This window comes from Tachyglossus aculeatus, chromosome 1 (assembly GCF_015852505.1).
Source record: "Tachyglossus aculeatus isolate mTacAcu1 chromosome 1, mTacAcu1.pri, whole genome shotgun sequence".
Classification (NCBI taxonomy): Eukaryota; Metazoa; Chordata; class Mammalia; order Monotremata; family Tachyglossidae; genus Tachyglossus; species Tachyglossus aculeatus.
In genome coordinates this window covers 155,693,084-155,708,801 of record NC_052066.1, presented here as the reverse complement: position 1 = coordinate 155,708,801, position 15,718 = coordinate 155,693,084, and the positions used below count along the sequence as shown (strand labels likewise).

General features: G+C 42.1%; 1 protein-coding gene across 1 annotated transcript in view; it reads left to right on the top strand.

The window, feature by feature from the left end:
- Positions 1-7,590, top strand: part of UNC79 (unc-79 homolog, NALCN channel complex subunit) — a 172,979-nt gene extending 165,389 nt beyond the window's left edge. Inside the window, exons 50-52 of the mRNA XM_038749857.1 lie at positions 361-438; positions 5,351-5,392; positions 6,436-7,590. Coding sequence (XP_038605785.1) covers positions 361-438; positions 5,351-5,392; positions 6,436-6,636 — 321 coding nt within the window. The 3' untranslated portion in view covers positions 6,637-7,590. The remainder of the gene's footprint in view (positions 1-360; positions 439-5,350; positions 5,393-6,435) is intronic.
- Positions 7,591-15,718: the final 8,128 nt, after the last annotated feature.

The following is a 15,718-nucleotide window of genomic DNA, read 5'->3' as shown; positions in this document are numbered from 1 at the left end:
CAACCAACAAATACAAGCAACCATTTTTGATTGAACGACTATTGAGAGCTACCCAGGATGAGAGGAGGAGAATTAGGTTTCAATCTCATGAGCTCAAACATAGAAACATTTATCTAGAGAAGTACAGATACAACTTCATTTGAGGAGGAAGTTTTGATTTATTAAAAACAGCCTCCTAAGCATCTTCATTTGGTTTTTAATCTGAAATTCTAAAGTATTAAAAGTAAATGCAAATATTCCCAATTGTCATCAAACATAGGTAGTGCAAATGTCTTAAGGGGCTCTTGGCAATCAAACAATAATTTGTGATGTTTTCCCAGCCCTGGAAGTAGAATTTGTTTTTTACGTTTCTTGTTTCAGATGGTAGAAATGGTGTGTCTTCACGTGATTAGTTTAATGGAGGCACTGCAAGAATGCAATTCAACCATTTTTGTCAAGGTAGGAAAATCACATGGTTCTTGTGGCAATTTAACATAAAGGATTTCAATGCATCCATATTCTTAAAAATGCTTGGCAATGGAAAACCATATCCCTAATCTGACTAGAAATGTGAAGAGTTAAAAGCCCAAAGAGAATTTCATTCATCGACTGTACTCTAGGCAGAGGGATTGGAGTTGATTAGCATTCGAGACATCTTGCCATTGTATTCCCCAACTCGGATTCTCCAACGAAATGGCAACCAGCAGAGTTTCTAAAATAGTGCTGCAATTGCAAAAATCAGAAATTGGTGTTATCAAAGGACCACAGAATAATCTCCTCTCTGAGAAATATCGTTCTGGTGGCTAGTGATGAATGCATTATGATTGTGTCCTCAGCAAGCACATTTGGCGGAGGATTGAAACAAAGTCATGGAATCCATGGAAAGTCATGGAATACACCAGGGATTTAAAGGCACTAAGCATTAGATAATCTGGCCAGCTAAGGGAACTTTTTGCCACAGTTCAGCCCGGAAAGGCTGGAAGAGTGATAGGCTGAGGTCATAAGATGGGGCAATTTGATATTGGAATGCCCCTTGATAGGTGACTAGAAGGCTGTCAAATCATCCCCTCCCTTGCTGTCAGCATGCCTGAGCTAGGAAAGCTTCAATGAAGCCTCTCAGGCCAGCATCATGGTGGGAGATCAGGCAGAGGGTAGAGGAGCCTGAAATATTATCTGTCAAACAGGGTTACAAGAGTGCTTTCAAGGTGGGACTAATGGCATGTCTCTCTAGTTAACATTTATTAAGCATTTGCTGTGTACTATTAGGCTAAGCATAAGGTTGATGCAAGGTAATCAATCAATTAGTGATATTTATTGAGCCCTTACTGTGTGCAGAACACTGCCCTGGCACTTGGGAGAGTACAGTACAATAGAGTTGATAGACACAATCCATGCCCATAAGGAGCTTGCAGACTAGAGGGGAATTTTTTGGTAATATGTCCTATTGCACCTAAAAAAAACAGAAAGTGATATGAGACTGTCCCATAAGGGACTCACAGCCTAAGTGGGAGGAAGAACAGCTATTTAATTTGATTCCCATTTTACAGTGAGGAAATTCAAGCACAGAGAAGTTATGTGACTTGCCAGCACAGAACAAAAAGTAAGAATGAATCATGAACAACAGTAATTAACAAAATCAGAAAACCTAAAACAATAATGGTAGAGTAAGCAAATGAACAGGTCTTGGAAGGAGGAGTTCTATGATTCTCAGAGCTCCAAGCTAAGAGTCCTTAGTTACAAACCACCTTGGCTATTTTTTTAATGGTATTTGCTAAGCACTTCTTATTGCTGGGCACTGTACTAAGCGCTGGTGTAGATACAAGTTAATCATATCTCACATGGGGCTCACGGTCTTACTCCCCATTTTACAGATGAGGTAACTGAGGCACAGAGAAGTTAAATGACTTGTCCCAGGTTACACAGCAGGCAAGTGTCAGAGCCGGGAGTAGAACTCAGATCCTTCTGACTTTCAGGCCTATGGTCTATCCACTAGGCCTTATTGCTTCTACAGGTAGAAAAGGGAATTTCCTATGGTGCCAGAGATGTCTGGTACAGACAAGGCGTGGGTTGGTGGAGGGCACCGATGTTCCTGAACTCAAGCCAACATTTAATTAATGTTTCTAATGTCTCCTTAATGGCTCTTTTGTCTGCTTGACTGATTATTATTGAATGCTGTCATGGTGCCAAACACTACACTGGGCGCTAGGGAAAAGGATTGAATTATTTAGACTGATCCCCTGGCCCACTTACAAAGACCTGGTGAACCAATTAAAAAGGAGAATATGAAATAAGAGCTCTACTGTTTGGGGTGCTCTTCTTGCTGACCTCTTGCCTTGCAGTTTCTCTCCATTCTCGTGCCTACTTCACTCAAGTCCCTATATCATTTTTCCTAAAAAAGTTCTGTACATAGCTCACCATCCCTAATAACACATCTAATGGTTGCCCATCCATCCCCACAAACAGAAACTCCTTACCATTGGCTTTGAGGCACTCAATCTGCTCTTCTCTCACTTGATGTACTCTCTCTCTCTCTCTCTCTCTCTCTCTCTCTCCTCTCTCCTCTCTCCTCTCTCTTTCTCTCTCCTCTCTCCCGCCCTCCCTCCCTCCCTCTCTCCCACCCTCCTGCCCCCCCTCTCTCCCTACCGCCCCCCCCCCCCCCCCCACCTCTTTGATCTCCTGCTGCAACCCAGCCTGTAGGCCTGGCTCCCCTAATGCCAACCCTCTCTCTGCACCTTTATCTCTCCTCTCTCACTGGGAACTCCCTCCCACTTCATATCTGACAGTCCACCACTCTTCTCCTGTTTTCAAAGGCCTCCTTAAATCGCATCTCCAAGAGGTCTTCCCTGACTAACTCCTCATTTCCCCACCCTTTTCATCTTCCCCTTTGTGATGCCCATGCCCTTAGGTCTGGTAGTCCTTAATCAGGGTCATCCCCTACCCAAAAATCACAACCTTCCTAATGTTCTGTCCATTGTTACAGGTGTAATGCCACTTCTCCTTATGCTGGCCCTTTTCCTGTGCCAACAGGATTTGACCCTGTCAGGGGCAGGTGGGAAGAAAATCATGTTGCTTTGTATATTCTAAGGGCTTCCAAGGCTCAGGCTCCACTAAAGTTCACTGGGGATTCAACTAAATGGCTTGGAATTTTCTTTGGAAATTTCTTTTCTAAAAGCCAGCTTGTTCATGCAGGCAGCCAACGATTGCAGCTAGAAGACTGAAAATTGTCTGTCCCAACTGACTTTACTGTGGGAAATTAAATTAAACTAATTTTATTAGTCAAAAATTTTTCTCCAACTTATAAAACAGGGTCCAGGAGCAGAGAACAGCAGTAATAGAAAGGCTTTAATTTTGTTTTTGAGGTAAAAATAACCTGCCTTTCTTTTCTTGAAAGTTTTCTAGATTTTGTTCTGGGAAAAAAAATCCACCCAACCTACTCTATTATGTCATTCCAAATCCCCCAAATTACATATAATCCTTACTGACAGCTTGGTGTGAGCCACTAGAAAAAAGAAACTGAAACGAATAAACCAAATTGTGTCTGTCTCCCCCTTCTAAACTGTGAGCCCGCTGTTGGGGAGGGACCGTCTCTATATGTTGCCAATTTGTACTTCCCAAGTGCTTAGTACAGTGCTCTGCACACAGTAAGCACTCAATAAATATGATTGAATGAATGATGGTGGATTATATAATGCTGTCATTAATAATTAAGTTTAGCCTACAGTCCTCAGGCTGTAATTGGGAAATTACAAACCTGGATGTCACTTAAAAGTTCATTTTAGAATAATGAGATCACTAGTTAGATGCATGGGAAAGAATAGGGAAACAGCATGGCCTACGCGGGCCTGAGAGTCAGATGGAGCTGGGTTCTAATTCGGCTCCACCACTGGGCTGTTATGTGACTTTGGGTGAGTCATTTAACTTCTTTGTACCTCAGTTACCTTGTCTATAAAAGGGGAATTAAGACTGCGAGCCCCCCTGTGGGACACTGGGGGAGTCTTTCCAATGTGATTATTTTGTATCTACCCCAGTGCTTAGTTATAGTACCAGCCACATAGTAAGTGCTTAACAAATGCCTTTAAAAAAAATGGAGACTATTTCCATGCTAACAGATCTCTCTCACTGTAGTTCAACTTGTCATGTACAGTCCCTGAGCGTTGGGACCCGGTGGCTGTCCCATGCCACCTACACCTACCTCACCTACCTGGAGATCTTTAATCGGGCACTCACTACAACAATAATTCACCTTCTCACTCCCCATGAGAGTGGGAGCCCCATGTGGGACAGGGACTGTGTCCGACCTGATTGTCTTGTATCTCGTATCTACCCCAGCATGTAGTACAGTGCTTGGCACATAGTAAGTGCTTAACAAAGACCACGATTATTATTCTTATTATTGATACACCCTCTCACATCAGTCTTTTCAGCCACATTTGCATGCTTGGATGGGACCTCCACACCAGTAGCCTCATCTTCGATTACGAAGACTTTAGTACAGTGCTCTGCACACAGTAAGTCCTCAATAAATACAACTGATTGATTGGCCGATGGCAAGCTCCGTGAGGGACAGGGCCTGTGTCTTACCAACTTGTTTTGTATCTATTCCAGTGCATAGTACAGTGCTTGGCAGTTAGCAAGCACTTAACCGATAGCACAAATATTATTTCTATTATACTGAGATGTTATATCACTAGGAGAAGCAGCATGACTTAGTGGATAGAGTGCAGGCCTGGAAGTCGGAAGGACCTGGGTTCTAATTCCAACTCCGCCACTTGTCTGACGTGTGACCTTGGGCAAGTCACTTCACTTCTCTGTGCCTCAGTTCCTTCATCTGTACAGTGGGAATTAAGGCTGTGAGCCCCATGTAGGCCAGTGACTCTGTCTGACCTGATTTGCTTGTATCCACCACTGCGCTTAGTACAGTGCTGGGCACATAGTAAGTAGTTAACAAATACCTCAATTATTATTAGGCTTTTCTGTGCCTGCCTTGCTTACTGGAGTGTGTACTGCATACTGGAGAGAAAGAGAACACCTAGGAAATTCTATATAATGAAAAAAGTGCCTGGCTTCCTTGTATTTAATTAAAGCTTTTACACTTAACTCACCCCACATGGTAGCTTTCAAAAAATGATCAGTAATTTCCCAGATGGAATAGGTTACAGGTAATCACTGGGGATTTATTAACTTCCAATTGCCACAGGCCCAGCAGGTGCTAGGCTTAAAAAGCATTTCTGCAATTATGATTAAGTCCTCAGCAGGTGCCGGCATCTTTGAATACAGTTGAAGGAATTAGACATGCCCAGCGCTACTTCACTATTGCTGACACGTGGCCAAATGTAGCATAATTACTAAATTTCTATATTTCTTCACACAGCTAATACCTATGTGGTTGCCAATGATTCAGTCAAATCTAAAGGTAAGCTTTCCCTTTGCCTTTCTCATTTGGTTCATGTCCCTTATTTGAAAGACCTTTGCGAATTTCCTAGATTCTCCCCTTTCTACTCTAGTAGTAGCAGTAGATCTATCCTTCACCTAGGGCAAACACTTGAAGGAGTGCACAACATTCCTCCATCCTCAGTAAAGAAGGCCAAGTACTATTCGGTGTTCTGTAAGCACCACAAATGATAGTCGTACCCTAGGTTGAAAATAATTGCCTTGTGGTAAATTAACACTTAGAATAATGAAGTTATCAGTCGTGGTCAGTGATGACAATGCTCTAATGTTCTAATTATTTAGCCTAATTCTTCCCCTTCCTCTCCTAGAAGGGGAAGCTGAAGTGGGATGTGTTGTGTGTAGCTGTTGTAAAGCTTCAGAAGGGTGTCTTAAACCCCTTTTTAGCTCTTTCATCTCCACCTACCGCAACCCCCTGCCATTTCCCCAAGCCTCCCTGTGGGTGATGGTGGTATTTGTTAAGTGCATACTGTGTGCTGAGCACAGTTCTATGCACTGGGGTAGATACAAGATACATGGGGCTCACAGTCTTAATCCCCATTTTACAGATGAGGTAACTGAGGCACAGAGAAGTTAAGCGACTTGCCCAAAGTCGCACAGCTGACAAGTGGTGGAGCCGGGATTAGAACCAACGACCTATGACTCCCAAGCCCGTGCTCTTTCCACTAAGTCACGCTGCTTCTCTCTTTGATACTGCCTGGTTGGGCTGCTTTATGGCACGGGGAAGTGACGGGACAGTGCTCCCGAGCTCACCAGCTTGAGGAATGGGCAGTGGTGGTGAGAGGAGGGTGCTCAGGGCTTCTTGATGCCTCCATCTGCTCCCAGGTAGATGGGCTGCCTAAGGTCTGAGTGTGGCTTACTTTTGTGAAGCCACTGCCCTGGTGGAGGTGGTCTGGAAGCCACACTGCCACTCTAGTGGGCAGGTGCTTTCCCTGGACGAAAAGCCAGGGCTTGGACTTTGGGAATCAGAGGAAGAAAGGAACTGAGTCTTTCTCTGGTTTTTAATAGCATCTCTCGGCCGGCCTCCAACTGCGCCTCCAGGCCATTCAGAACAACGTCAACCACCACAGCCTGCGGATGGTGCAGGGCTCGGGACCGGTGAACAACAGCTCCTCTGCCCTCCGCAAGTGGCTGCAGTGCACCCAGTTCAAAATGGCTCAGGTGGAGATCCAGTCCTCAGAAGCTGCCTCCCAGTTCTATCCTCTGTGAATGGTACTGATTGATTTCCATGGGAACTCTCCGGCTTAGCAATAACGGGGTGGGAAGAGAGAAGACGAAAGCAGGTTTGGGAATCAATGACTCAGTCCCATCTGAACCCTTTAGAGTTGAGCAAAGTAGGGTCAAGGCTCGCAGAGAACCAGTTGAGGTTTTCCTGCCCCGCCTCCCTGCATTTCTGATGACTTCTTGGAATAGACCGCTGATTGTTTCCTGACCTTATTTTTGAGAGAGAGAGAAAAATCATTTTTCGTTGACTTCTATTTTTTTTAACTAGACTTGTGGGTACACCAGAGACAGTTGTAAAAGTCCCATTGTTGCTATTTTTGATGATGATAGGGAATAAATAGGGTTTTGGAAACCTTCATAGGGGTTTTTCTTAAAAATCACTCTTGGCAATGCAATAAAGCCTGTCACCATGAAAAGTGACACTGTAATGAAACTTTTTGTCATTATTTGGGGAAAAGTGGCAGCTTGCAAGGAGCATTATAAAGTGCACTTAGAAATTAGGTGGTTAAACTGTGCCAATTTTCTTTTTTATAATATAATTTTCAAAACTGTTGAGTAAGGTTTATTATTTTTGAAACTAGTTTTTCAGTTCATCTGTTCTATGCTGTACTTTCTTGTAAGCTTAATGATAACCACTTTAGTTTTGAGAATAATAAATTTTATTCTTTTGTTAATCCAGTTGTATACAATTCGATTGAAAAAATGCAGATTGCATAATGGACTCATACATTATAGCCTGCTCATATAAGATTGGTTATGAAAATATGTTTCATAAAACTGAATTTTAATAGTGTTCAGAACACCAAAATTTATCACCATTTGTAATTAACATTTGACTCTGTGCATTCACAACTGGTATTTCTTTTCTTTAATGCTGTAATGCACTGAACAAAAAAAAAGAGTTGATGCCCACTTAAGCTGTATATAAAGGAACTATTAAAGGCATATTCTTTATTATCATTATGGGCATGAGGTGATTTTTAATCTTTTTATGAAGCCAGAGGGATGTTCCTGGTGAGAATAATTCCTATTCCAAACTCTCCTAAAGAGACACTTGCTCTAGAGTTTGATTAGGGGAGGGGACTCCTAGCAATTTTGGTGGAAAAACACAGAATGAATTTCAAGTGTGACCTCCCTGAAGAGTAAGAAATCATTCATTCATGCATCAATTATTTCATTGGCTAGACTATTCTGCTAGGGTGATTGATCACTTAATGACCTTACAAGGAGATTTTCAGGTCCTGAAAATTTTCACCAGAGTCACACAGAAAGACAATCTGGGCCCTCAGTTTACAGAAAGTTTTTTCAGTATATCTGTCTAGGAAGGAAGAGCAGCTGCACTGACCCAGGTTGAAAACCCCAGTTAGTCTTAGTTCTGCACAAGAACCAATAATTGTAATACTTGTTAAACACTTACTATCTGTTAGGCACTGTACTAAGCGCTGGAGTGGATACAAGCAAATTAGATTGTGCACAGTCCTTGCCCCATATGGGGCTCACAGTCTTAATCCCCATTTTAGAGATGAGGTAATTTAGGCACAGAGAAGTAAAATGACATGCCCAAAGATCACACAGCAGAACAGTGTGGCTTAGTGGATAGAGCATGGGCCTGAAGGACCTGGGTTCTAATCTTGGCTCCACCACTTGTCTGCTGTGTGAACTTGGGCAAGTTGTTTCACTTCTCTGAGGCTCAGTTACCTCCTCTGTAACATGGGGATTAAGACCATGAGCCCGGTGTGAGACATGGACTGCATCCAACCAAATTACCTCGGATCTTCCCCGAGGGCTTAGTACAGTGCCTGACATATAGTAAACACTGAACAGGTACCACAAGTGACACAATCAAGGTCCTTCTGACTCACAGGACTGTGCTATATCCACTAGGTCATGCTACTTCTCTGCTTCAATATTGCATAAATTATGGCTAAATAAAGCCAATTGGCATTGGCTCTGGCCCTATTTGCCAGAATCACCCTCTCCAACTCTACTAAATAAGTCTTTGTCATTTGCCTGGAGAAGATATTGCCATTTGTCATTTGAGAAGAAGGAAATGGATAAGTGCAGCAATGATATGTTTCTGATGGTGAATGGATGTTGTGGACCAAAGGGGTTTCCCAAAGGTGAGAACTCTCAGAGGGTATTTGGGGGAGACTGGGGAAGGATTTTTTGTCCTTCTTGTTCTTGCATGGGTGGTTTGGAACTCTTTGCCTTCTTCAATATGACACCAGATGGCACTGAAATGCATTCATTCAATCTTCCTGTTAATGAATCCCAATGTTTTCAAAATGTAGACAGGGTATCCTGTTGTCCAAAATGGGTAAAGTCTGCAAATGAATAATTCATTTTTAAAATATGGGTCATTTATATGCAGCTGATTGACATTTCCTCAGGTTCAGAAAGACTCTTGTAAAGACCTTGAATGTCACAGCAGCTAATTTGATTCAGCCTGAAAGTCACAGAGCTGTCAGAAAAGTAAAGGAAAACAAACCAATCGAAATAAAGGATTAGCTGTCAAATGTAGATGATCTGTGTAGAATGCTACCAGTGTGGCATTGCCCCTTTTGAAAAGATCAAACATATTAAGAATTCCGAGGATTTTTACATGTAGAAAACTGACCTGTCATTGTACTGCATTCTGTTGTTTCTTTCCTGTTTATCCCCATCCCTTGGGTTTTATCATTATCAGATTGAAGGAACTATACAAATTCAAATAACCTCTTCATTCTCTGCCAAAGGTTGGGATTGGCAGCCAATTGGAAAAAGAGAGACCCTCTTTCCCTCTAGGACCCCTCTGCTAATAATTTCCATTTGAACCAGAATGCTAATGCCATATTAAGCTCTGGAACTTTTCTAGCCTCACTACTACTATTATTTTGTACCCTGTTGGATTCTGTTGGGTTTAGCTCAATAAGGTTTTATGGATGTGATCCCATATCATAAAATGAGACAATTTGAAGTTCGGTCAAAAAAATTGTAATCTCCATTTAGGGTGGGTAATTAAATACATTGAAAGTTTAAGTGAAAGAGGCATATCAAAAGACTGCATAAAGAGATTCTTTTCCCTATGGATCCCCCTCTGGACTGTAAGCCCCTTGTGGGAAGGGAATGTGTATCAACTCAGTTATATTGTACTTTGCCAAGCACTTAGTATAGTGTTCTGCACACAAACACTCGAAAAATATGATTTGATTGATTGGAGCCATGAGATTGACCTTTGCATTTGTATAGATTTGAAGAAGATCCTCTACTTTCCTCTTTTTAAACCTTGACCTTAAATTTCAAAAAGAAAAGCCGTTCAATCACAAATGACCTGGTCTGCCACAATGGGAGTGTTGAGACCAAGACTATTGGTTTTCAAGTGCTTTGATGAATCAGGGAAGAGTCCGTCTCCCAGGATCCTTCTGCAGACTGACTAGCATATATCTGGCCTGATTAATTTCTATTTACCCCAGCTTGACACATAGTAAGTGCTTGACAAATATGATAAAAAAAACCCAAACAACTGGTGGGTGAGAGTCCATTTTTAGAAAGGTTATATATAGAGAGGGGTCTGGGCCCACATTTGTGTGCTGGAGTTCAAGGACACAAACCTGAGGTCAAAAGTACAAACTCACTTGGAAAATTCAGTTCCCTAGTAGAGGTGTGGGAGTATCCAGAATGGGGTTCCTGCCAACTAGCCACAAGAAATCCACCATCTTCCTCCCACCTCATCATTTGTTTCATCTCACTAGGCATTAATTTGCCACAAGTTTTCAGATTAGTTATAAAGACCTGAGACAATTACTTGTATTTCTCCTTTCATATTTTCAACTTGGAACAACTTAATACTTCTCAGACTAATAGGCCTCTGATTCCTATAAAGATGAATTTTGATCCCTCTGTCTAGCATGGTTGATGTCTTAGCTAACCCAGAGCAGAGGTGTATGTTATCCAATGTCATGTTTTTCAGTGTCCTGCCTCACACTAGTTTAATATAGAGAGTTTCAAATGAATCCCATAAATTGTGCAATCCAAGTGTTTGTTCTTTCTCCGTGAGAACATGAAAGTCAATTACCCTAAGCTTTTCTCCCAACATGTGGCTTGCACCCATCCAGAAATCTGGACCATTTATTAGTACTGGAGGTGTTAGATGGACAAGTCTTCTAACAACCCTGTCTTAGCAAGATCACTATCTCAGAAGAGACAGTAGAGTTTGCCCTCCAAGCCTCTCTCCAGGAAGCTCACTGTAGGTATCTTCATTCTCCAGGAGCTTGAAATTGAGCCATTGATGGTGTAGATATATTTTCTTCCATGAAAAAAACATCATGTTTACTCCAAAACCAAACTGGAACAGCGTGTATTGTATGAGAACAGGTCAGAACATCACCGAATCCACCACTTCAGGGGTCAAGAGCATATTCTCATTTGCTCCTGTTTTCGTCCTGATTGTGGTTGGAGACAGAACGTAATATCTAATGTTTTCTGAATTTTCTGGGGCTTGGTGGGTGGGGGTGGGGGTCGGTACACTGTAGGTCTCTAAGTTGGAACAATCAATTATCTTTATTTTTTAATGATATTTGTTTAAGCGCTAAATATTTGCCAAGCACTGTTCTAAGCAATGGAGGTAGATACAAGGTTATCAGATTTTCCTGCATGGGTCACTCTTCTAGGTTAGAGGGAGTAGAATTGACTCCCCGTTTTACAGATGAGGAAATTAAAGCTCAGAGAAGTTAAGGGACTTGTTCAAGGTCACACAGCAGGTAAGTGGAAGAGCCAGAATTAGAACCCAGTTCCTCTTACTCCCAGGTTGTGCTCTTTCCTCAGGCCATGTTGCACAAGCAGCGTGGCTCAGTAGGAAAGAGCCCGGGCTTTGGATTCGGAGGTCATGGGTTCAAATCCCAGCTCCGCCAATTGTCATCTGTGTGACTTTCGGCAAGTCCCTTAACTTCTCTGGGCCTCATTTACCTCACCTGTAAAATGGGCATTAAGACTGTGAGCCCCATGAGGGACAACCTGATAATCTTGTAGCATCCCCAGCTCTTAGAACAGTGCTTTGCACATAGTAAGTGCTTAATAAATGCCATTATTATTATTATTTTCTATAATTGTGTTTACTGTGTGCATAGCACTGTATTAAATGCTTGGTAGAGTTGGAGAAATGGCTTTAAGGAACCAATTTTTTTTCCAACCCCTCTGGGTGCCTGACTTTAGGAAGCAATTTATTCTGAGCACCAACAGTTAATCTTTAAGAGAGTGAGGATATTTCACAACTTATTTGTGGGGTATTTTTGGCAGAAGGAAGCAGTGAATTTTTATTTCTCCAAATCAGAAGTTTGTCATTTAGGAAGGTAAAAATGAAAGTGAGATGAGGTTGGGCACTTTGGTCTTCCCCAGACAATTTAATTGGGTGAAAATTTTAAGTTTGCAAGTTTTGACCTTTACATTAGTTTTCCACCAGAACAGCAACCGCCAGAACAGAGGCCCCAGACATCCCAGTTTGACATTTGGCCTAGCCTTTAGAGTTTATTTGAAAATTATCAGTTGCTACACTTGCCATTATATCTAGTTACTGTTACAATGGTCTTTCCTACTAAAGATTCTTTTGCAATCATTTAGAAAAGCATATGTTATCAGGAAGTAACCAGAACGGCTTTCTGAAGAGCAAAACTTCCCAGAGAAATTCAATCCCTTACTATGAAAATCGCTAAGGAGAAGCCAGAGGAACAGTCTGTTTCCTCCACAGAGGCTTTTGATTCTTTCCCACAGGGCAGTCTTGCCGACAAGCTGGGGACGTTTGGTCTTGACCACACTGTATTAGGTGGAAGAACGGCTCTATCAAGGATTAGGTCCAAAGGGTAATCATGCAGAAAAGCAATGTGGCCTAATAGAAAGAGCATGGCCCTGGGAGTCAGAGGGTTCTAATCCTGGTTCCGCCATTTGCCTGCTGTGCAACCTTGAGCAAGTCACTTAACTTCTCTGTGCCTCAGTTCCCTTATCTGCAAAATGGGGATTCAATACTTGTTTTCCCTCCTACTTTGACTGTGAGCCCCATGATTATCTTGCATCTACCCCAGCACTTAGCATAGTGCTTGACACAAACTAAGTTTTTAACAACTATCAGAATTATTATTGTTGGTATTACTAGTAATTTAGAGAGTATCTGGAGGGTACTTTCTTTTATTAGTAATTTTATTACTATAATTAAGCACTACTGAGTGCAAAATGCTGTACTGAGTACTGGGAAAAAAGAAAAAAAAATGTTGGGTTTCTTTCATCCATTCATTCATTCATTCATTCATTCATTCATCCATTGAATCGTATTTATTGAGTGCTTACTGTGTGCAAAGCACTGTACTAAGCACTTGGAAAGTACAAATCAGCAGCATATAGAGATGGCCCCTAACCAACAATGGGCTCACAGTCTAGAAGGGGGAGACAGAAAACAAAACAAGTAGACAGGTGTCAAAACCATCAGTATAGATAAGTAGAATTTTAGCTATATACACATCATTAATGGTATTTGTTAAGCACTTACTGTGTGCCAGGCACTGTTTTAAGAGCTGGGGTAGATAAAAGGTAATCAGGTTGGACATAATCCATATTCCACTTGGGGATCACAGTCTTCATCCTCATTTCACAGATGAGGTAACCAAGCCATGGTGGAGAAGAAAACACTGACCCTGGCCCCCAGTTCACAATCCAAGAATGAGGATGGGGAGTGGAATGGTGACAGACGTGTAAGGAAAGAAAAACAGTAAAAACCCAAGAATGTGTAAGACAAGGAGAATGATAAATAGAATCACAACAATTGGGCATTGTGGCTTGAGCAGCAGGGTTTCAGACACCTTGAGGTTGAGTCCAACAGTCACACACAATCACATCTGCAGCCACAGCCCAGCCTTCCCAGGACTTGAGGGCTGAGAAGGCTTCACTCTGTACCAGGCCAGAGCAGGGGCTGAAGGTAAGTCTTGATGGAGGTTGTTCTGGACATCTTCTCTTCTGGGTTGCAGGTCTCCATGGTCTGAATTCAGAACACTTTCTTCAGATTTGTAAATGATGCAAATTGAGCTGAGTCCCAACTCTGTGGAACTGAGGAATCGAATTCAAAGCGGCTTAGGTAACTGACTCTGCTATGTTGACGTGTAGTTTGATCTGGATCCTTATGTCAGGTTGATGCCACAACTCCCTGCAAGTTAAGCTGTCTTGATTTTTTTGTCTGGTGTACTGTGTATTTCGGTATCATCTGATTCCAGTTTGCCAGGATAGTGGAATTTGATGTTCATTTTCAAGGATGTGCTAGTAAGCGTTTCTGGCCATATGCTGTGTTTTACGGTTCAGGTTAATACAAACAAGAGCTTGTTCTTCTTCCAGTAGACTGCCTGATTAGCTTTACAGCTCTGAAAGCTCTGCCACGGGATTGATAAAGGTCCAAGTGTTCTTGTCTCCTTTTTTCTTCTGATAACCCTCTTAGTTTCTAATAAAATATAATGTTCTCTCCCCAACTGGTGCTCAATCAGGACTTAAAAGTGACTGTTGAAAAAGAATGTAGCTGAGTAAAACCACATGATGACATGGGATTTGAATTGTTCTCCATTCAGTAAAACTTTTGTACTTCATTTACTATTGCAACCACATCTCTTCTTTAGCAATGACTCCTTTCTATGGAAACTCTCCACAGAATTGTTTTCCTTATTTAATTTTAACTGTAGTATTGTCAGAAAAGGAGAAATCATTGCTGTTTAGAGTTGATTAGATCTGAAGCTCCCTGGAAAGAGGCTTTACATGTATTCAGTAATCATATGAGTCTCTTTGTGTCTCCAGTAACCAATCTGGTCTGTTCCAGGCTACCCAACATCACCCTCTTTCACTTCCCACTTTTTTTGAGCTCACTTGCCACCAGGAATTTTACTGGGTGGGACTCCTTGCTTGTTTAAGAAGTAGAAAGAGTTGGTATCTCTTGCCTTCCCAGCATTCAGATAACCTGAATTGCGAGGATACTTACAGGGAGGGATATTGGAGATCAGTCAGTGATGGGAAACATCTTGACAATGGTGATTTTTTTGGAAATTGAATTCATGGAAGGGAAAGTACAGGAATGTCCCTGCCCCTTATCAAGGTCAGGGGAAGAAACTGGAACCATATTGGCACTGTGGGTCTGCTGAAGTGGCTTTTGTCCCTGGCTTTTTTCATTGAATTGCTTGTCCTTGTACTTGGCCTCTAGCTGGAGTATGTACCACTCCAGAGAGAAACTCTGCTGAGAATTTCATGAAAATCAATTCAAAAATTGGCCTCCTTTTCCAGGCTCCGGGCAGAGGGGGGGTGTAGAGTTTTCCAGAGGTCAGAAGGGAGTTGGTGGGTTTGGGAATGGTAATGAGGATTGGCAGGAATTAACTCTGGGAGGTTTTGTGAGCTGCCACCTTTGAGCCCTAATTTTAGACTTCTCATTTAAATTTTTTTCCTCATTGATGGTATTTATTGAGCACCTACTGAGTGCAGGACACTGTTCCCAGCTTAGGGGTGTACATACTATGGAAGCAAGACAGATAAGCATTGTCCTCTAAGAGAAAGACCAAAATAATTCTCTATATTGTAAGCTCAGTATGGGCAGGGGATGTCTCTGCTAATTTTGTTGTATTGTACTCTCCCAAGCACTTAGGACAGTGCTCTGCACATAGTAGGTGCTCAATAAATAACATAGATTGATTTATAAATTTTTTGCATCTTGTAAAAATACTCCCCTCCCTGCCGGGGTGATTTTTAGCTCAGTGATATGTTATTCTTGCGGTGTGGGGGGCGGGGGGAAGAGTCAGCAAGTCATTAAGCCTGAAAGACTGAAAACAAATTTTCAGTTATCTGTGTCTGCACCTTTCTTGGGGAGCAGGTGGGGCAGTTGGGGAGAGAGAACTGGGCTCCTTCCAGGGAGGGGGAATGAGAGAGCTGGAGGTTCGGCTGGTCCCCTTGGCTGCCTGTCTCTTGTTCCACATCATTAAATCTTTGGGAGACAGGAAGGTACAGTGCATCAGCCGTTACCAACAAAACTTCAGACGAATGGATCTGTCAAAAGTTAAACAAAGCACTCCATCACTTG